The 22,341-nt window shown below is 40.7% G+C and overlaps 3 protein-coding genes across 3 annotated transcripts in view; 2 read left to right on the top strand and 1 right to left on the bottom strand.

Moving 5' to 3' along the window:
• mdm2 (MDM2 proto-oncogene) overlaps window positions 1-22,341 on the bottom strand; it is a 387,699-nt gene that overhangs the window by 155,944 nt on the left and 209,414 nt on the right. The window lies entirely within an intron of this gene.
• Window positions 1,008-19,348, top strand: LOC117503950 (peroxisomal succinyl-coenzyme A thioesterase-like). The gene is made up of 10 exons (XM_034163265.1): window positions 1,008-1,282; window positions 6,584-6,683; window positions 14,530-14,720; window positions 15,211-15,377; window positions 15,672-15,791; window positions 16,837-16,919; window positions 16,996-17,089; window positions 17,363-17,443; window positions 17,652-17,787; window positions 18,088-19,348. The coding sequence occupies exons 1-10, from the start codon at window positions 1,090-1,092 to the stop codon at window positions 18,210-18,212; spliced, it is 1,290 nt and encodes a 429-aa protein (XP_034019156.1). The 5' UTR covers window positions 1,008-1,089; the 3' UTR covers window positions 18,213-19,348.
• On the top strand, window positions 18,764-21,728 carry LOC117504437 (peroxisomal succinyl-coenzyme A thioesterase-like). Its single transcript, XM_034163911.1, is given in 7 exon segments — window positions 18,764-18,784; window positions 19,575-19,767; window positions 19,912-19,941; window positions 19,944-20,010; window positions 20,718-20,908; window positions 21,219-21,366; window positions 21,644-21,728. Coding segments are annotated over 7 exon segments (735 nt in total).

Below are 22,341 nucleotides of genomic sequence, written 5' to 3'. Positions count from 1 at the left end.
AGAATTCTACATGAAATGTGCAGTAAAGAAACCAGATGTGTTGAATAATGCTACCGTCAGGGAAAAGGAAAATCAAAAACACAATCAAAAAATGTGCACACGTCACCTTTTTAATAGAAAAGTCAGAGAAAGAGATTTAGAGGTTTGTGCTGTCTGAATCTCCCTGTTTATTGATTTGTTTAAAGTATTCCTCTGGGGGGCGCTACTCATCAATTCTACAGGAACGAACAACATGCCACTTTTTTAAACACCGTTTAGTCACTTGCAGTTTTTTTTCTTACCTTGGTGAAAATGTTGGGCCTGTTTTCTTGCGGTCACATGTGACCTCATTCCGCTCTGACTTTATGTCATCTTCCAGTTTTCAGTGTTTCTGAGAACATAAAAGCTTTCGATCAGTTTCAGCCTCAAACAAACAGCATCAGAAAGAAAACGGGCTTCAAACCAACACAGCTGAGGTAAGTGTTTGGCTCCGCCCACAAGTCTGAAACATTTGGTCACCAAGTGATTTGAAAGACAAGACTTTGAATTTTATTCTAGAAAGCAAAATGGACATATGATCTTTTTTTTACTGGGATTCGGACACATCATTCATTTATTTTTTTGTATTTTCTCTGCTGTCGGATATTTTGTGATTTGAGAGGTAATAGATTGTAATTTTGCATTTGTGTGTGTGTTTAAATAAACAGGGAAACAAATTATTACCGTAATCTACCATAATATATAATATGAATAAAGTCTTGAAACAATCGTTAAAACATCTGGTTGGTCATAAATAGGTTTACAATATAAGAGCAACATTATAAAGTCAGGTCGGCAATGACGATAGCAAAACACACCGAGGGCTTTGTGTGTGTGCGTGTGTTTGTGTGTGTGTGCGCGCGCGCGTGTCTGCGTGTAGGAACCTGCAGAACGACTTTTACTGCCGCGGGTCGAGCATAAAGATCTATTTCCTGTCCCCGCGGCTACACTTTGGCTGACTTCACTGAATGATTGACAGAAAACTTGCAGAGGTGAAAGTGATCTTTTTACCGGCCGCACGTTTGCTGCTGAGTTCGAATTTGAGGACTTTCCTACAGACGGTTATTGATCATGTCTGTGACCTCGCCGCCGATTCTGTCTGTTGTGCCGTCGCTCGCGCTCGTGGATGAGGCGTTCGATGTGAAGGTGAAGAATTTGCCAGCGGGACTCCCGGTCACGCTTCACTCGCTCCACCGGTCCGAAAGCAAAAACGACTGGGAGGCTTATGGTCACTATGTCAGCGACCAGACGGGAGCCGTGTCCGGTAAGACCAAGAAGTTTGGATCTACTCTGACCCCAAAAACCACTGGGAGCAGGCGTGACTGACGTTACACAAACTTTTAGTCCGCGGGCCAATCAAGCTGTATTTTTCTGAGGCCTAGAGTGTCCCATGAATGAAATCGAATGTTTTCAGAGTGTACCTCAGAATGTACAATAACGTCTGAACCGTCTCGAGCAGGTACATCAAAACCAAAACAGAATAAGATTAAGATTTGACTATAATCATGGAAAAAAGTGAGGGGGGGGGGGGGTTAAAAGGGGGTTTTGTAACGGGGGTAATGTGTGAGAGTAACTTGATTAGAGAGGACAGTGGTGACATGATGAAAAAAAAATGGTCACATGACTCCTGGTGCCATCTTGGTTCCTAAATAGCTATTATTATAACGATTATTATATTATTTATTTATTTTAATATTTAATAATTTATAATAATATTTAATATCTATTTATTATGTATTTATTTATTATTATATCCAGCTATTTTATTTATTTATTCTCTGAAAATGCCGGGTTGTTGTGCATTTGGAGGCACAAATAGACACAACAAGGGCTTCAAGATGTACAGATTCCCTTCAGATCTGAACAGAAGAAACATTTTGGAAAATAAAGTCAGCCGTGTGGGATGGAAGCGACTTCATCACCAAAGCTTTGCGAGGTAAATTTATTGTTCAGTCCCATGTCCAGTAAAACTCAACTAAACCGTCATCGTATAAACCAGATGTTCACAGTCACCGGCCAAAAAAGTCCCAAAGTTTTTGTATTTTTTTCAATGTAATAAACATCATATATAATGTATTTTGTACAGTGGATTTTTCCCTCACATCCGATAAAATGTCCCGTCCGATTACTATGTATTTCCATTAAACCCCTCACATGTGGGACCGTTTAGTTTTTTCAAACTGTGTTCAGACTCGGACCCGCAGCCTGACGTGCACCTGTTAAATCTCAGACACGGCAAAAGGCTGTGATTTGACACTTTGCTGCTTTCAATCCTTCTCATCGTATTTTAATAGTTTTTACAGTCTGCACACAGATAACACTTTGATAATGGATCAAACACATTTGGCAGAAAAAAAATTCAGAGGAAATTTTGACCTGGTCATTAATGAGGTGCAGGTCCTGATGCAAGATTCCCGTAGATGTTCGGCGCCTCCCTACTGTAACTGATCCGTTACATACATATCGCTCATATCAGATAAAATGTCCCGTCCGATCACAATGTATTTCCATTAAAAACCCAGAGCAGTCTGGACGTGCACAGTAACAGATGTACAAATTAAAGTTCAGCTCTGACACTCGCCGATTTGTGGAAAGTGGGACCGGAGTCATTTCTGTGATTAAAAGTCTGACTGTTTATTTTTTTCAAACCGTGTTCAGACTCGGACCCGCAGCCTGACGTGCACCTGTTAAATCACACACAAAAGGCTGTGATTTGACACTTTTCTGCTTTTAATCCTTTGTCTCCCATAATATTATATAGCGCATGCTGATGAATGGATCAGAAAAGTCTGCACATTTACAGCGCAAAGTTGGTAAAAGAGGAAAATGTTCAGATTAGCTTTGATTTGGAGGTGATGATTGTAGAAAAAAAAAAAAAAAGCTTGTTGATGGTCAAATTAAACCAGAATAAAGTATAATCCAGAGACGGAGAACTTTAAAACTGTCACACACGTCACTGCATGACACGGAGTTACAGAGCTGCAGCTGCATAAATCAGGCTTTAAATTAATTAAATAAATCATCATAAATTGTAAATTTATGTCAATTTGATAGCTTAACTATTTTTATATTTATTTTGATAGCACCTGTACCTGGATGTGTTGCTGTATGTGGTTAAATGATTTTAAAAATGTTGAAAACATTAAGGGTTCATTCAGTAGTTCAGCGCAGTTGGAACCAAAATAGCGACATGTTCTGTGTTGACGCCGCTCTCTCTGTTAAGGCCTTGTCCACATGTTTTTTGTTTTTTTTTTGGTTGTTTTTCACATTAGGCAGTGTTGTTGGCATCAGCCTGCCCCCAGAAACCTGGTTTCGGCAGACAGGAGACACATGCCACAAAACTGTGTAACCATGATCGCTTGATAACCAGGGTTGGGTAGGATTACTTTGAAATGTAATCCAAAAGTAATCAGATTACAAGTAATCCAAATGTATTCTTTCAAAGTAATCCTACCCAACCTTGTTGATAACAAGTTATCTTTTTTTAAGCTGCCCAAGAGACAGTGTAGCCTTGACAAGAGAGACAAACGGTTGGCAGCGATCCACAGCAATAATGAAGATGGATCACACGGAGTCCCTCAAAGTCCACAACACTTTGTTCTGAACACTTGCTCCATACCTTGCTCAAACCGGTCCTGTATCAGCGGGGGTATGAGTGGTGGGGGTGAGGGTTGTTTCATAGTTGCTTCAATAGTTTTCGAAATTTAAGTACATTTCTGACATTAATATGTATATGTCGCAGACACGAATGAGCGAAGCTCTTCAGCATCTCACCATGTCATTTAGGTCCTTCAGATTTTATTTTCAGTAAATGCTTCTGGGGAGCATTAGCATGGCTAAAACCATTCACCCTCTCTAATCCCCTGCCATTTTAAGCATTTTTCTTTATTTGCCTCTCACATGTCTGCAAAGTCCCCACTATCTCATTTACGTCCTTCAGACTCTAGTTTTGGTAAATGTTTGTGGGCAGCATTAGCATGGTTAAAAAAACTTAATGCAGTTTACACACCAAATCATCACTGACTGACCTCATGTGCTGTCAAGGTGCCCACTGCCTCTCACTTTAGCATTCCCGGATTCAGTGTTGAACCAGCATTTACCATTTCCTGTTTCAGTGTTGTTAGATAATATCTGTGTTAATTCCTCATTTTATTATTTTTGCTTTAGTTATCAAGTATTTGTATGGAAGCCCGTTTGTGCCACTTGGAAAAAAAGGTTTTTTGATTAATTACAAGATAGTATCTCGCAATTCTGAGATACTGTCTCACAATTGCGAAATACTAACTCGTAGTTCTGAGTTACTATCTCGCAATTCTGAGATACTATCTTGCAATTCTGAGATACTTTACGTTACGAAATGCATTGCCCCCTACCCACATGGTCATTCCATGGATTCGATCATTGAAAGCTATTTTCGGTGTGGTTTCACAAACAGTGAGATTCGGACGCTATTACATGAGGAGCATGACATTGAAATAAGCCTCCTAACTTTACAAAGAACTTTGGCAAGGAACCATCTCTGGCGCAGGCGAAATAAAACGGATGTTGTCGTGGTGGCACGTTATGAATGGCAAATTTGCACCCCGTCTGCTTCTCAACTGTTACATTGCTGTGGCAGGAGCGTGGGAAGCGAAACGGAGACGGAGCGTGCTGCCACCGTGTTGATCAGATGGTATATCAGAATTGCGAGATATTTACCTCACAATTGTGAGATAATATGTCAGAATTGTGAGTTAGTATCTCAGAATTGCAAGATGGTAACTCAGAATTGCGAGTTAGTATCTTGCAATTGCGAGATAGTATCTCAGAATTGCGAGATAGTATCTCACAGTTCTGAGATACTATCTTAGAATTGTGACATACTATCTCGCAATTATTCAAAAACCTTTTTTTTCAAGTGGCACAAACGGGCTTCCATATATTTGCTTTACTTAACTTGTGTGGTAATTTCCTGTTTTATTTTTTTCTTGTGGTATCAAATATTTACTTTATTTAAAGAGTAAATAGTAATAATTTCTTAGTTTTTGTCATCTGTTTAGAAGTGTCTGAAAACTGATTTAAAGTTTCAACAGACAAAGAGAGTTAAGTTTCCTATCCGTCACGCATGCGAAGGCTTCAGAGATGGTGCTCCTGAGAGAGCAAGTTCTGTAAAATCCCGGGTCTGTATCTCATCTCAAGTCTAAATAAATTTAACCTTAGGAATAGACTGAATCCAGGACAATCCAGACAATCCATAATTGTCCGGTTTCATACTTATCAAAAGAGTTTTTGTAGAAAACATGACTTGTGCAAATATGTATAACATGCGACAGAATTCATGGTATGAAATTGAATTAATATCCACAATGCACACAGGATTGTGTTCTGAATGTTTTTTACACAGTCTCTTTGGAGGCCTGTGGTTTTGTATTGGACGTTATTCATTATTCATATGCAATCTGGAAAAAACAAAGCATATTGTTAAGTCTTTTTATACCAAGTTAAACGATCAATAGAAGTCTTGACTGTGGAAAAAAAAAATTGCAAATTGTTAGATTCTCAGCATCACAAAAAATATTTGAAACTGTATGAAACTGGACAGTTATGGGGTACCTCTATTTGTACCTCTATTCGAATACTTCAGACATTGCTGTTGTGTCATTGCATCTGAACTACAACAATATTTGCATAACCTGTAACCTTAAACACCTCAGTGAAGAATTTTAGTGTTTTTGCCAAAAGAACAATGCAGATTATAGTGTTTGTCTATTTGTTGTGTGAAAACAAGTACTCTTAGTAGTGCATCTCAAAATGTTCAATGTGAACATTCAATTTCATTAATGGGACACTCTAAGGTAGGGGTGGGCAATTAATCGATAACTCGGCTGTCTCCCATTACAAATTTTACAAAAAATTACCTATGTAAATATTTAAATATACCTAAATAAACCTCTCTAATGATTTGCAACACACAAGCTTGACATTTTTAATATATGTAATAATAATCACAAACCTCATGAGGGCCGGACAGAGACATGCAAAGAGCCGCATGTGGCCCCCGGGCCGCAGTTTGCCCAGGTCTGCTCTAAGGCTTCAGGAAAATATAGGGTCATAGAGCTGTGGGGGGGCGGTTGCACGTATACCCATGTTGGCCTGTAGACTATTTGCGAGTTTGTTTAATTTCCAAAGCCCCTGTCTGGATCAAAGCCTGAATCTTCGTCTTGAGCCTGAACGATCACAATCCCAGACACTATAAATAATATCTCTAAATACAAATCAAATATGTGTAAAGATATTTTTATTTTCAAGCACCAATCCTCTGCAGATTGCAAGACAGATGGGCTAAAATCAGCATCTACTTGATCTCCAGAAGTGATTTCAGGTGTAGAAATATCACACTTGGACATCATTGATGACTGGGTCTTTTCTACACAACCCTCCATCTCCACATCTAGATTATAGCTGGTTTTGTAGGTTATAAAATAATCTGATGTTCAATATTCTTAAATGTTTCTGTCCTGGACGGTACAGATGTGCTGATTGGAGAATATCTGTCACGTATTTCCTGTTAATTCTGTCTTTGTAGTTCCAGATGATAGGAGTTTTGGGGGAACGTACACGGGAAAAGAACCCATGGGCTTATTGTGGAGCATGCGCCCTGTTCCAGGCAGCAGAGAAGGTCTCAGGTAACAGAATCATGAACTAATTTTTATGCCCCTGTTCATTAAAGTTATTCAAGGGGGCAACCCCATCCGGGCACCCAGCTGTAAACTCTAAGTTTCTGCACAATAACTAAACAACACCTCAACCGATTGAAACTATTTTTGTTGGTGTCTTGGGGGAGATGAGAGGAAACTTCCTTTTGAAAATGACCACTACAATTACGACCACTACGGACAACATCTTTATTTTCATTTTCACACAACTGAGAAGCTGGAGGTAATATTTTGAGCTGATGAATGAAGAAAATAAGAGAGAGAAAAGGATGGATGATGTGAGCGGAAATCAGGATGTACAAGAGATTAGTAAGGATGAAGTCAGGGCATCTATGAATAGGATGAAGAGTGGAAAGGCAGTTGGTCCAGATGAGATTCCAATAGAAGCATGGAGATGTCTTGGAGAGACAGCAGTTGAGTTTCTAACCAGACTGTTTAATACAATCTTGGAAAGTGAGAGGATGTCTGAGGAGTGGAGGCGAAGTGGGCTGGTTCCTATTTTTAAGAACAAGGCTGATGTGCAGAGCTGCAGTAACTACAGAGGCATAAAGATGATCAGCCACAGCATGAAGTTATGGGAAAGAGTAGTAGAAGCTTGGCTTAGAAAACAGGTGAAGATCTGTGAGCAGCAATATGGTTTCATGCCGACAAAGAGCACTACAGATGCAGTGTTTGCTCTGAGAATACTGATGGAGAAGTACAGAGAAGGCCAGAAGGAGTTACATTGTGTGTTTATGGACTTAGAGAAAGCTTATGACTGGGTGGCAAGAGAAGAGTTGTGTTATTGTATGAGGAAGTCTGGAGTGGTAGAGAAGTATGCAGGATATGTACAAGGACAGTGTGACAGTGGCAAGATGTGCAGTAGAAATGACACTCATTCAAGGAGGAAGTGGGATTACACCAAGGATCAGCTTTGAGTCCTTGTACGCAATGATGGACAGGCTGATGGATGAGATCAGACAGGAGTCTCCATGGACTATGATGTTTGCCGATGACATTATTATCTGGAGTGATAGTAGAAAACAGGTTGAGTCTAGCTTGGAAAGGTGACGATACGCTCTGGAGAGCAGGGGAATGAAAGTCAGTAGGCGTAAGACTGAGTCCATGTGTGTGAATGAGAGGGAGCCCAGTGGAATAGTGCAGTTAGGAGTACAAATGGTGAAAGTAGATGAGTTTAAATACTTGGGGTCAACTGTTCAAAGTAATGGAGAGTGTGGTAGAGAGGTGAAGAAGAGAGAGTAGGCAGGGTGGAGAAAAGTGGCAGGAGGGATTTGTGACTGAAGACTATCAGCAAGAGGGGAAAGTTTACAAGACAGTAGTGAGACCAGCTATGCTCAAGATTCAATTTATTTCTATACCATTGGGTAAAAATTGGTTTACAGTGAGTGAGTCAACTCGTTTGATAAACACACAGCTAAACACAGAACAAGACAAAGTGACGACAGTTCTAAAAAGCTAAAAGAACAACAAGGACGGCCACAAGATAAAATAAAAGCAAGATGAGTTAAAACATCAAGAGATAAAAAAAAAAGTCTAATAACATGACATACCAAGCCAAAAGATAAAAACTAAATAAATAAATAAAAAAAAATGTGCTGTTCATAAAAACAAGGTAAAAGAAACCATACAAAAAATAAATACATCAGTTATATTTAAGTTTCTGTTACTTGTTTACAGCACTGATGGCTGCTGGTACAAAACTGTTTTTGTATCATTTGGTTTTACAAGCTGGTACCTTTAACCTCCGACCATGAAGAGGGTGGGAGTCGTCTCTCGGAATCGAACCAGCGATCCTCTGTACCTGTTTAGTATACAGGGATTCTGGCTGAAGCTGAGACTCTCCAATCAGTTTGCTCGACCATTTCACAATTTGGTTTAAATGGTTTTTGTTTTTTAGGGACATGCTTCCAAACCATGAAACAAGATAGAAGGATAAAACAGATTCTATAAAAGCACAATAAAACACGGTCAGCAGGGTTCTGTCAGTATTAAAAGTGGACAGTTTTCTCAGACAATAGTGGCGCTAGTGTCCCTTTTTGTACACAGCGTCACAGTTTACCTCAAAGTTCGGTTTGTCATCAGTGACAGTTCCAAGATATTTCTACAACCCCTGGCAAAAATTATGGAATCACCGGCCTCGGAGGATGTTCATTCAGTTGTTTAATTTTGTAGAAAAAAAGCAGATCACAGACATGACACAAAACTAAAGTCATTTCAAATGGCAACTTTCTGGCTTTAAGAAACACTATAAGAAATCAAGAAAAAAGATTGTGGCAGTCAGTAACGGTTACTTCTTTAGACCAAGCAGAGGGAAAAAATATGGAATCACTCAATTCTGAGGAAAAAATTATGGAATCACCCTGTAAATTTTCATCCCCAAAACTAACACCTGCATCATATCAGATCTGCTCATTAGTCTGCATCTAAAAAGGAGTGATCACACCTTGGAGAGCTGTTGCACCAAGTGGACTGACATGAATCATGGCTCCAACACGAGAGATGTCAATTGAAACAAAGGAGAGGATTATCAAACTCTTAAAAGAGAGTAAATCATCACGCAATGTTGCAAAAGATGTTGGTTGTTCACAGTCAGCTGTGTCTAAACTCTGGACCAAATACAAACAACATGGGAAGGTTGTTAAAGGCAAACATGCTGGTAGACCAAGGAAGACATCAAAGCATCAAGACAGAAAACTTAAAGCAATATGTCTCAAAAATCGAAAAATGTACAACAAAACAAATGAGGAACGAATGGGAGGAAACTGCAGTCAACGTCTGTGACCGAACTGTAAGAAACCGCCTAAAGGAAATGGGATTTACATACAGAAAAGCTAAACGAAAGGCATCATTAACACCTAAACAGAAAAAAACAAGGTTACAATGGGCTAAGGAAAAGCAATCGTGGACTGTGGATGACTAGATGAAAGTCATATTCAGTGATGAATCTCGAATCTGCACTGGGCAAGGTGATGATGCTGGAACTTTGTTTGGTGCCTTTCCAAGAGATTTATAAAGATGACTGCCTGAAGAGAACATGTAAATTTCCACAGTCATTGATGATATGGGGCTGCATGTCAGCTAAAGGCACTGGGGAGATGGCTGTCATTACATCATCAATAAATGCACAAGTTTATGTTGATATTTTGGACAATTGAAAGGATGTTTGGGGATGATGAAATAATTTTTCAAGATGATAATGCATCTTGCCATAGAGCAAAAACTGCAAAAACATTCCTTGCAAAAAGACACATAGGTTCAATGTCATGGCAGAGGGTCAGTGTCAACGAGCAGATCTGATTTGATGCAGGTGTTAATTTGGGGGATGAAAATTTACAGGGTGATTCCATAATTTTTTTCCTCAGAATTGAGTGATTCCGTATTTTTTTCCTCTGCTTGGTCTAAAAAAGTAACGGTTACTAACTGCCACAATCTTTTTTCCTGATTTCTTATAGCGTTTCTTAAAGCCAGAAAGTTGCCATTTGAAATGACTTTAGTTTTGTGTCATGTCTGTGATCTGCTTTTTTTCTACAAAATTAAACAACTGAATGAACATCCTCCGAGGTCGGTGATTCCATAATTTTTGCCAGGGGTTGTATGTGCTGACACACTCCACTGTCTGACCTTTACAAACTGTTGCCTCTTGACTGGGAGAACTGTTTTTACGAAAGTCGATAATCATGTCTTTTGTTTTAGAAATGTTTATCTCAAGAAAAGACGTCCTGCACCAGTCAAGGAAATCAGTAACAACTGGGCCGTGGCTCCTGTCACTGTTTTTCAGCAGGCTGACAATAACTGTATCGTCTGCATACTTTAAAATCGTTCTATCCTCTCTGCTGCTACGGAACATGTTTGTATAGAGGATGAACAAAAGAGGAGAGAGCACACATCCCTGTGGGTAACCTGATCCCAAACAGTTCCGTTCACTCTCACTCTTTGTGTCCTGTCAGTTAAAAAGTTCAAAATCCAGCCCACAAGATTATTACTTTAAAATGTTCTAAAAGCCTCCAGGCTAACACACGGGGCTGGATTGTGTTAAAAGCAGATGAAAAGTCAATAAACAAAAGTCTTGCATGTGTTCCTTCCCCCCAGATGTTTAAAAAGCAAATTTAATAAAGTGACTGTAGCATCTTCTACTCCTCCTGTTGGGCCTATAAGCAAACTGTATGGGATCAAGGTCATGCTCCATTGTCTTCAAAATTTCAGATCTTACAAGTTTCTCAAAACATTTCATTATAATCAATGTCAATGCCATTGGTCTGAAATCACTGAGGGTCTTGGGAGAACTGATTTTTGGCACAGGGATAACAATGGATATTGGACGGCTTAGATACGGTGACACTAACAAAAGCTCAGGAGGCGGAGCTGAAGATGTTGAGATTCTCTTTAGCCCTGGTCACAACCCACTGTGCGTTTTTGTTCGCCATACGTTTTCTGCAGATGCCACGGCCCCCACGTTTTTGTGAAAATGTGGGGAGGCAGTAGCAAGAGCACGGAGGGAGTACGTCAATGCACCCCCCCCCCGTACTCCTGGTGAATCCGCAGCTCGACCGCAGGGAAAGTTCTGCATGCACTAAAACCTCTGCAGCATGTCTGCGTGCTTCCAAAACCGTAAGGAGGCAGTACTTACAACATAGGGATCTCCAGATTTTGCCCACGTTTTTGCAAGTAGACGGCACACATGTGCAAGTACGGCGGGTTGTGACCACGGCTTTAGGGAGTGATGAGAATGGACAGGATTAGGAATGAACATATCAGAGGGACAGCTCAGATGGGACGGTTTGAAGACAAAATCAGAAAGGTGAGATTGAGATGGTCTGGACATGTGCAGAGGAGGGACCCAGGGTATATAGGGAGAAGGATGCTGAGGATGGAGCCACCAGGCAGGAGGAGAAGAGGGAGGACAAAGAGGAGGTTTATGGATGTGCTGAGGGAGGACATGCAGGTGGTTGGTGAGACAGAGGAAGAGGAAGATACAGAGGACAGAGTGAGATGGAGACGATTTATTTGCTGTGGCGCCCTCTAAGGGGAGCAGCTAAAAGAGGAATAAGAATCGAGGAGATCAGAGGAAGGTTCCTTTTGAAAATATTGGCCAATACGCCACATACTGATGGTAAAGTAACAATATTTCACAATACAAAAAGACCACAAACCAGCTTTAATGCAGGAGAGTTTTGCTATAGAAGTAATTTTCCATTTCATTATCATCTCTGCTATAAAACCAAACACCATCTTATCAAATGAGCAGCTGTTTGTGCGACACTTAGTTAACATTGTGCTTTTTATCAAACATCAGTTGTGTTAGTTTTACAAACTGAAGCCGTCGTAGGCAGAGATGAGTGCGGTTTATCCTTTTTATCCAATTTTAACATCCACACAGATGCTGAGAATGGCAGCCTCAGCACTGCATTTAATCTATTATTAGACTCAGTTGTCTTCGCTCAGAATGTAAATGAGTCCACCCACCACTTTAATCATACTTTAGATCTTGTTCTGACTTATGGTATGGAAATTGAAGACTTAACAGTATTCCCTGAAAACCCCCTTCTGTCTTATCATTTCTTAATAACATTTACATTTACTCTGATGGACTACCCAGCAGTGGGGAATAAGTTTCATTACAGTAGAAGTCTTTCGGAAAGCGCTGTAACTAGGTTTAAGGATATGATTCCTTCTTTATGTTCTCTAATGCCATATACCAACACAGTGCAGAGTAGCTACCTAAACTCTGTGAATGAGATAGATTATCTCGTCAGTAGTTTTACATCCTCACTGAGCACAGCTTTGGATGCTGTAGCTCCTCTGAAAAAGAGAGCCTTAAATCAGAAGTGCCTGACTCTGTGGTATAACTCACAAACTCGCAGCTTAAAGCAGATAACCCGTAAGTTGGAGAGGAAATGGCGTCTCACTAATTTAGAAGATCTTCACTTAGCCTGGAAAAAGAGTCTGTTGCTCTATAAAAAAGCCCTCCGTAAAGCTAGGACAACTTACTACTCATCACTAATTGAAGAAAATAAGAACAACCCCAGGTTTCTTTTCAGCACTGTAGCCAGGCTGACAGAGTCAGGCAAAAATTCTTGAAAGGGTAGTTGTAAAACAGCTAACTGATCATCTGCAGAGGAATGGTCTATTTGAAGAGTTTCAGTCAGGTTTTAGAATTCATCATAGTACAGAAACAGCATTAGTGAAGGTTACAAATGATCTTCTTATGGCCTCAGACAGTGGACTAATCTCTTTGCTTGTCCTGTTAGACCTCAGCGCTGCTTTTGATACTGTTGACCATAACATTTTATTACAGAGATTAGAGCATGCCATAGGTATTAAAGACACTGCGCTGCGGTGGTTTGAATCATATTTATCTAATAGATTACAATTTGTTCATGTAAATGGGGAGTCTTCTTCACAGACTAAGGTTAATTATGGAGTTCCACAAGGTTCTGTGCTAGGACCAATTTTATTCACTTTATACATGTTTCCCTTAGGCAGTATTATTAGAAAGCATTGCTTAAATTTTCATTGTTACGCAGATGATACCCAGGTTTATCTATCCATGAAGCCAGAGGACACACACCAATTAGTTAAACTGCAGGATTGTCTTACAGACATAAAGACATGGATGACCTCTAATTCCTGCTTTTAAATTCAGATAAAACTGAAGTTATTGTACTTGGCCCCACAAATCTTAGAAACATGGTGTCTTACCAGATGCTTACTCTGGATGGCATTACCCTGACCTCTAGTAATACTGTGAGAAATCTTGGAGTCATTTTTGATCAGGATGTGTCATTCAATGCGCATATTAAACAAATATGTAGGACTGCTTTTTTGCATTTGCGCAATATCTCTAAAATTAGAAAGGTCTTGTCACAGAGTGATGCTGAAAAACTAATTCATGCATTTATTTCCTCTAGGCTGGACTATTGTAATTCTTATTATCAGGTTGTCCTAAAAGTTCCCTGAAAAGCCTTCAGTTAATTCAAAATGCTGCAGCTAGAGTGCTGACGGGGACTAGAAGGAGAGAGCATATCTCACCCATATTGGCTTCTCTTCATTGGCTTCCTGTTAATTCTAGAATAGAATTTAAATTCTTCTTCTTACTTATAAGGTTTTGAATAATCAGGTCCCATCTTGTCTTAGGGACCTCATAGTACCATATCACCCCAATAGAGCACTTCGCTCTCAGACTGCAGGCTTACTTGTAGTTCCTAGGGTTAGTAAGAGTAGAATGGGAGGCAGAGCCTTCAGCTTTCAGGCTCCTCTCCTGTGGAACCAGCTCCCAATTCGGATCAGGGAGACAGACACCCTCTCTACCTTTAAGATTAGGCTTAAAACCTTCCTTTTTGCTAAAGCTTATAGTTAGGGCTGGATCAGGTGACCCTGAACCATCCCTTAGTTATGCTGCTATAGACTTAGACTGCTGGGGTGTTCCCATGATGCACTGAGTGTTTCTTTCTCTTTTTGCTCTGTATGCACCACTCTGCATTTAATCATTAGTGATTGATCTCTGCTCTCTTCCACAGTATGTCTTTTTCCTGGTTCTCTCCCTCAGCCCCAACCAGTCCCAGCAGAAGACTGCCCCTCCATGAGCCTGGTTCTGCTGGAGGTTTCTTCCTGTTAAAAGGGAGTTTTCCTTCCCACTGTCGCCAAGTGCTTGCTCACAGGGGGTCGTTTTGACCGTTGGGGTTTTTCTGTAATTATTGTATGGCTTTTGCCTTACAATATAAAGCACCTTGGGGCAGCTGTTTGTTGTGATTTGGCGCTATATAAATAAAATTGTTTTGATTTGATTTAATTCCTGCAGTTTTTGGTCGTCTGTCAGGTTGAAGGTGACGAACGTCTGCAGCCCCATGCTGATCATCATCTCGGTCTACAGAGGACATGTTGTCGAGGGTTTCAGGGATTGGAATCCTCTGGTTTCAGTGGTCACAGAGAGATGGTACATGGCACCAGGGGTCCAGAGGATTGAGGTCAAAGAGAATGGCCTGCTGGGAACCTTATTTATACCTCCAGGTATAACTACAGTACTTGAACACAAGTTTTATTCCCGAACATGTTGGGGTATTCTACCTGATTTTTCTACCACTTCATCCTCAGTGGAGGATTTGAATGTTTCCAATGGTAGACACCATCGCTGATAGACCATTAAAAGCAGGAAAGAAGCACATCAGCAGCATCTTCAACCTGTCAGTTAAGGTGCTATATGACCTAATGACCCCAAAAATCCAGATGAAGCAAAAATATTGATGTCTTCATGGACCTGGCATGAGTTCAACAAGGCAGTCTGATGACAAACTCTAATGTTAGACAAGTATTTCTTAACTGTTCCAATTCCTAAAATGATTACAACGAGGAACATGTTCTGATGTTCTGCTAACGTGTTACTGTGTACGTCCAGAACATAACGTCAAGCTTTTTGTCTGGGTGTAATTTTTTTTCTGCTCTGTTGGATTGATGCATTTGGACTTTTTTGAGTTTGTTCATCTGTGTGACCTCGCCTCAGGTCCAGGTCCTTTCCCTGGTTTGCTGGATTTGTCGGGTGGTGGCGGAGTGCTGGTGGAGTATCGTGCCGCCCTGCTGGCATCACATGGTTTTGTCACTCTGGCACTGGACTATTTTACCTCCAGCGTACTGACAAAACTACCAGACGTAGAGTTCAGCTATTTAGAGGTTTGGTTATTTTATGCTCAGTCGAGAGATTTTCTTTGTCTAAATACATTTTATAATCTTTCATATTCAGGAAAGAACTCAAGTGTTTTGATCCCCACTTGATTTTGGTTTAGAGTATCGCTGCCTTTTTATGTTTCCTTTAAGTTTGAAGCCTGATTAATTTTATGTTAAACCCTTTGTGCCACATATCAGGAACCCTTTAGTTCCACCTGTTTAACTCTGATATCTGAGACAGTTTCCTTCATTATTTTTACCAAATAAGGACATTCGTCCTCTCTTTCCGTCTCTTCACAGTCAGCGTTTAATTTGATTCAGCTCCATCCTCAAGTCATCCCTGACAGAGTTGGTGTTTTTGGTTTTTGTCTTGGCGCCCAGATGACCCTGAATCTGGCAGCCATGAGCGCCATCGCAAACGTAAGTAACTGAGAGAAAATAAAGTTTCTCACAAACATGTTGATCACCTCTGGGCCACCGCGGGCTGACAGTTTGACAGCTTTTTATTTGTGGCAATGGTCCTCCATGATCAGGAATCATAAAGCAGAAAGAGCGGCAGCTACTGGCAGAAAAAGGTGAAGCACAGCAAAACCTGAATTAAACAAATCCTTGTTGGAACAAGTAATAAGCTTCAGTCAAGACTTGGGTTTGTAAGGTTCAGTCAAACAGAAAATTTGTCCACCTTGGTTATTTTTGGAATTTTAAAAGTCCTTATGTGGAGACCATGAGTGAAAACAAGGGAGAAGTCAAAGGAACTTACTTTTACTCAAAGTCCTCATGTGAAGTAACAGCACAGGCTGTGGTGTGCACATGTGCTAGAGTTCCTGTCTGTTTTTAAACTCTCCCCAGGGAAACATGTTAAAAAGTGAGTTCTACATACAGAAAAAAGTGCGACTACAATTTCTGCTTTCTCTTCAAGAGGCATCTTATAAGACAAGTTATATTTGGGCGCGACTCATATGCTGGAGAAATATGGCAACCGTTTGTTTGACACCAAGTAATTCCAACAGTACCCCTCGAAAGAGAGCGAGCCCCAAAGACATCCAATCCTTTGGTCACTAGTTAGCATCTCACAACCACACGGTAAGACAGGAAGTACCAGGTCCCTAAAGACTTGGACCTTTGTAATCCTGCCAAGATATCCGCATCACCAAACACCTCTGACCTTTGACTCTATAAGATCTTCTCGGGCATCTCCAAGTACAAGAAGGATCCAGAGACGTAAACATCACTGCTGAGATAAATGAACATCTCAGAAACTTCAACACTTCTGATGGTCGAGTCCAATAAGTCATTACAAAATCAATAGTCTGGATGCAGGACAGTTGCAGATCCAGACACTCAGATTCCTCACTCAGTACTAATTGTCTTGTGTTTTATTGGAGTGAAAACCTGTAGACTCTGATTCCTTGATGGCGCCCGGTGTTGAAGCATCACCTCACAGTGTCTGGCTCTTTGTTTCCAGCCTCGCTGTTGTGTTTGCGTCAGCGGGTGTCATCTTAACTGTTACGGGAAGAGTCACACCACCATGTACGAGTGTATGTTCATGTAAGTATTTTTCTGATTCTTTACGAAAATCGTGAAGTTCTACAGTTGGAGTGAAGAGAACGTGTTGTGATTCCAGTCATTCTGACAAGAAACGTGAGAACGAGCAGAATCAACACATATTACGAGACACCGGTCTGCTGTTGCTCGCTGATCCTGAGAACAAAGTGGACGTAAGTACACAACGTCTGCTGAGACGGACTCATTGATTTACTAAAAAAAACAATATGATGCCTTTTAACTCATTTTACACTTTAGTTCTCAGTGGTTTAATAAATAAAGTAGCGATGCTGTTTCTCTCTGATAGACCTCAGTGGAACGTCACTGATGTTCCACTGAGGCATCCAACTTTAGAGAAAATTTACAGCTGATGAACTGAGTTTATCTCCTAAAGTAGTTGTAGATTTGTGATTTTTTTGTAAAGAGTGAAGTTGCTGCTTTTGTAGGTGGGAAGGATAAAGTGTCCAGTGATGCTGATAAACGGTGACGATGATCAGAATTGGCCCGCAGTGGAGTATTCTGAGGACGTGAGTACCTGCTGACCACATGTGGAACGCCTCCATGTTTCAGACCGTACAGGCTGAAATATGCGTACGAAGGTCTGCAGCAGCGCTGGAGCCACACACCAGCAGCAACACAACGCTGACTTACGTTTATATGATTTAAAATCTGTGCAGGTCTTTAATAAAAATAAAAAATGCATCACCAGCTCATAGTTTGACTTTTGACCCTTAGATGGCTCAGCTGATGCGTGCAGCAGGAAACGACCACCTGCTGACTGTTTTGAATTACCCGGATACTGGACATCTGATTGGGCCGCCGTATTCGCCTCACTTCAGAGCGACTAATTTTAGATCGGACCAGGAGAAATGTGAGTTCATGTCACACACAGTCTCGGTTCTTCTGAAGAAAAAACGTTCTTTGGTTAGTTGGGTTTTTTTTTTCTGTTTTAACTTAAAAGAATAAATATGTCAGTGTTTTAGGACGTAGCCTCAATTTTATTTTTTAAACCTACTTTCTGCTCAGTCACATTTCAGACGATGTTTCTCAGCATCCTGCAAGAGTCTTCAACATTCTGAAATGTGTGTGTGTGTGTGTGTGTGTGTGTGTGTGTGTGTGTGTGTGTGTGTGTGTGTGTGTGTGTGTGTGTGTGTGTGTGTGTGTGGTGCAGCAATTGTGCTTTGGGGAGGACGAACCAGACCTCACTCGGATGCTCAGGAAGACAGCTGGAGAAAGATTCTGGCTTTTCTGGAGGAGCTTCTGTATGATGGTCCGAGTGTCAAAGCCAGACTGTGACGGATCAGAAACACAGGAAACTCAACAACAAAGAAGAAGAAGGTCATTTATTTACTGAGCACTTTCTGACAGAAAACTACCACCAGACTGCTTTACCTTGTCGTCTTCTTCGTCTTTGTTTCATCAAATGTCAAAGTCTCTGAAGTCGACCTGAAGCTTAAGTATAAAAAAACATTACATTTTCCAGGGCAATTTCAGAGTCACATTAAAATGATTTTATTGTTCATCTTTCTTCAACAGTCTATAGCTGTGTTGTAAGACAGGTGAAGTAATAGGGATCAAACCACATTTGTGTGTCTCGAGCAGACACTGAATTTGTAAATGTCCATTTTACACGATTTCCACAGAAACATTAACACAAAGTGGATTTTTCTAAAATCTTGTTGTGGCAGAAACATGAGATGAGAATGTACTGTGTTCAAAGTTAAATCTGACAGGAGCCTCGAAATGTTTTGTTTGTATAAAGTTAAAAGATATTTAATGGCTGGATGATAAAGTTAAACGTTTCCTGATTTATGTGCATTTGGAAAAAAATATAAAAATTTTAATTGATGAAAGGTGAAAAGAACAGGGTGAGAAGCAGCGACTATCTAGGAGGGATAGTCACTGCTGCTTCACATTGACAGGAGCCAACTGAGGTGGTTCAGGCTTCTGGAGAGGATCCTGTCCCCCCGTCATCTTCCAGGCACGTCCAGCTGGAGGTCCCATGGTAGACCCAGGACACAGCCAGCTTGGAAACGCCTCAGGATCTCTGAGGAAGAGTTAGAGGCCTTGGCTGAAGATGGGGAAGTGAGGGATGAGCTGCTTAGTCTGCAGCTATTGTGACCCGGACTCCAATAAGTGACTGAAAATAGAACATTTGTTTGTTTGAGATTGTGGATGGTCTTGTTGCACTAAATGATACTCAGCTTTTAATACTTTAAAATCCATAAAGTAGATTTTTAGTCACTACATATAAACACACACATTTACAGGACCAGTCAAACGTTTGGACACACTTTGTCCTTCAGCTTAAAAACTCAATACACACTCTTATTGGCCTGGAAAAAGACAAACTTGTATTTCTTTGGCTTCGTGTAATTTTACTGCATCAAACTCACCAGCAGGTGGCAGCAGCAGATACTAGAAAAATCCAAACCACAGGTTCCATAAAGGTGTTTGAGATGGAAACAGAATCCGGACACAAACTATTTTCCACAAGTGAGACTTTAAGGTTTAGAAAATGTAGCTTTTTGGGCAACAATTCTTATTATAGCACCAAATGCGATTTTAATAAACATTTTACAAGGAAAATATTGTACGTGGTGTTTTTGAAATAATTTCAAAAATATGAAATTATAATACGTTCCGAGATTTAATTAGCTGTCTGTGACCTCGCCGCCGATTCTGTCTGTGGTTCCGTCGCGTGCGCTCGTCGATGAGACGTTCAAGGTGCAGGTGAAGAATCTGCCAGCGGGGCTTCCAGTCACGCTTCACTCGCTCTACCGGTCCGAGCAAAAAGACGACTGGGAGGCTTATGGTCACTATGTCAGCGACCACACGGGAACCGTGTCCGGTACGTTCTGCTCCTCACTCTGAAATAGTACTCACGTTTTCAAATTTCTGCTCTTTCTCCTTTCTGTCACTGAGAAAACTCACTTCATGACGTATTAAAGTTTTTTTTTTTTTCCTTCTGTCTTTATGTTCATCCTTTTCATAGTTCCAGATGATTTGAGTTTTGGAGGAACATACACGGAAAAGAAACCACAGGTTTACTGTGGAGCATGTGTCCTGTCCCAGGCAGCCCTGAAGGGCTCAGGTTTGTCTGTGACTGGTTTTTATTTTATTTTTTTTATTTTTTGGGGGGGGGGGGGGGGGGGGGGGTGTCAGAAAATTTTATGATACCAATGAATCTGCTGATACATAAAAAATGGCCACGATTCCGAACATTTCTCTGTCAAATCCTTATGACAAAGATATGGTTAACGCTTGATGTTCTACTGTTTAAAACACAAATGTTATTATTAATAGCCAGGAATATAACAAAACCCACTGACATAACTCAGACTGCTCTCATTGACATGGGCAGTCACCCTGACACATCTCTCAGCATTCACGTGTAATAGACTTCTTGCCTACTTTGGCCCCGCCCAGCTGGCAGTACAGAGACACGTGTCTTGTTGCTGTAAAATGTTCACTCTGACTGAAAATGAATGGCAGCTGGTCACTTTGCCTATGTCTCTTGCAGCTAATGTGACCAAGGAGTGATGGGTATGGGGGTCCCAGCCACACTCGACAGCAGGGTGTCCTCTGCTGGACAAACTACGTAATGACACTATTTCTAACAGCCAGTGTTTCTCTGCACTGACTATACTATAATTATAATAATTCTTATCATCATCATCATATCAGCTGATATTTCAAGCCAACAGCTATATCTCACGAGCACCAATAAAAATCCAAGGTATCTGTTGAGAATTGGACAAAAACTAAGACATTCTCTGTGTTATTTTGTTTGCCTGTCAGGTTGAGGGTGATGAACGTCTGCAGCCCCATGCTGGTCAACATCTCAGTCTACAGAGGACATGTTGTCGAGGGTTTCAGAGATCAGGATCCTCTGGCTTCAGTGGTCACAGAGAGATGGTACATGGCACCAGGGGTCCAGAGGATTGAGATCAGAGAGGAAGAACTGTGAGGGACTTTATTTATACCTCCAGGTAAGAATACTCCACGTCTTTTTGATTTCAGGGATTCTCAAACACACGGTGATGAATTGTTAAAGTCTGTGGAGAAACACTATGGCTGTTCCTGTAGTTAGGACACAAAGTGGCATTAAATGGTTTGATGTGAGTCAGACACGCCACCAAATCTAAACCCAGTTAAACACCAATGGGAGCTTTAAGTCCAGCGCTCTCATCCACCATCATCAAAATGTGGAATGAAGGAAGCATCTCAGTGATGGTGATTCTGTTACTGAATAAATACTGCTATTTGAGTCATTTTGTCATCTGTGTGACCTTCCCTCAGGTCCAGGTCCCTTCCCTGGTTTGTTGGATATGTGGGGAGGTGGTGGAGGGCTGGTGGAGTACCGCGCCTCCCTGCTGGCATCTCATGGTTTTGTCACTTTGACACTGGATTATTATACCCCCAAAGGAGCAGATACAAGAAATACAAAGTTGACACACACACACACACAGAAACGTCCCAGCAAACAGAAATGATGTCATATGAACATGTTTCTGTTCGTACGTCCTGCACACAGCAGGTTCCTTCAAACAGTGCTGTGGGTGTCCAAAACATGACCCCAAAACATAATTAAGACGGGAAAAAAATAAATAAATAAAAACAATCACAATGCCGTCATCATCAATCTTCCTGCTCGAGTATATTTTCACATCACTGAGACTGAGAAATGTAAATCCCTTTTTTAAATTCTTGTTTTCTCTGCACAGTCTGCCTTTAATGTCATCAAGGACCATCCCAAAGTCATCCAGGACCCAGCTGGAATTGTTGGTCATTGCCTTGGAGCGGCGGTGACTCTGAATCTGGCAGCTTTGAGCACCGTCATCAATGTATGTGAAGAGAAAATATCTGCTGTGAAATCATTTTCATTAGAGGCCATTTATCCAGAGAGTCGTGGCAACTGAGAACACAGCGCCATTTTTGGGTCAATTGTGCTGAACAACTGAATGAAACTTTTATGTTTTTAACTTTTTTTTTAATCAGTTAACCAAAATCAAAATAAATTTAAAAATAGTTAAGATATCAAATTTACAATTCATGATGATTTATTTAATTACTTTAAAGCCTGGTTTATGCTTCTGTAAGTCTATAACTCGTGTCAAGCAAATAGAAGACATCAGGTTAAACATATCCCAGCATGCCTCAACACCCTGCTATTGAGGTGGGCACCATCACTGAGCTATTACCAAGATTTACAGAATTTGATTGCATCTCACGAGGTGTGCTGATGAAACACGTAACATCTACAAAAAGCACAACCTGTTTATTTGATCCTATACCAACAAAACTGTTTAAGGACCTGTGGCCCACTTTTGGGCCGACTGTGCTGGAAATTATTAATCTCTCTTTAACTTCTGGATCTGTTCATAAATGTTTCAAATCTGCAGTGATTAAACCATTACTTAAG

The sequence above is a fragment of the Thalassophryne amazonica genome, chromosome 22 (assembly GCF_902500255.1).
Source record: "Thalassophryne amazonica chromosome 22, fThaAma1.1, whole genome shotgun sequence".
NCBI classification, from domain to species: domain Eukaryota; kingdom Metazoa; phylum Chordata; class Actinopteri; order Batrachoidiformes; family Batrachoididae; genus Thalassophryne; species Thalassophryne amazonica.
The sequence above is the reverse complement of the archived record's forward strand: the minus strand, read 5'-3'. Positions and strand labels throughout refer to the sequence as shown.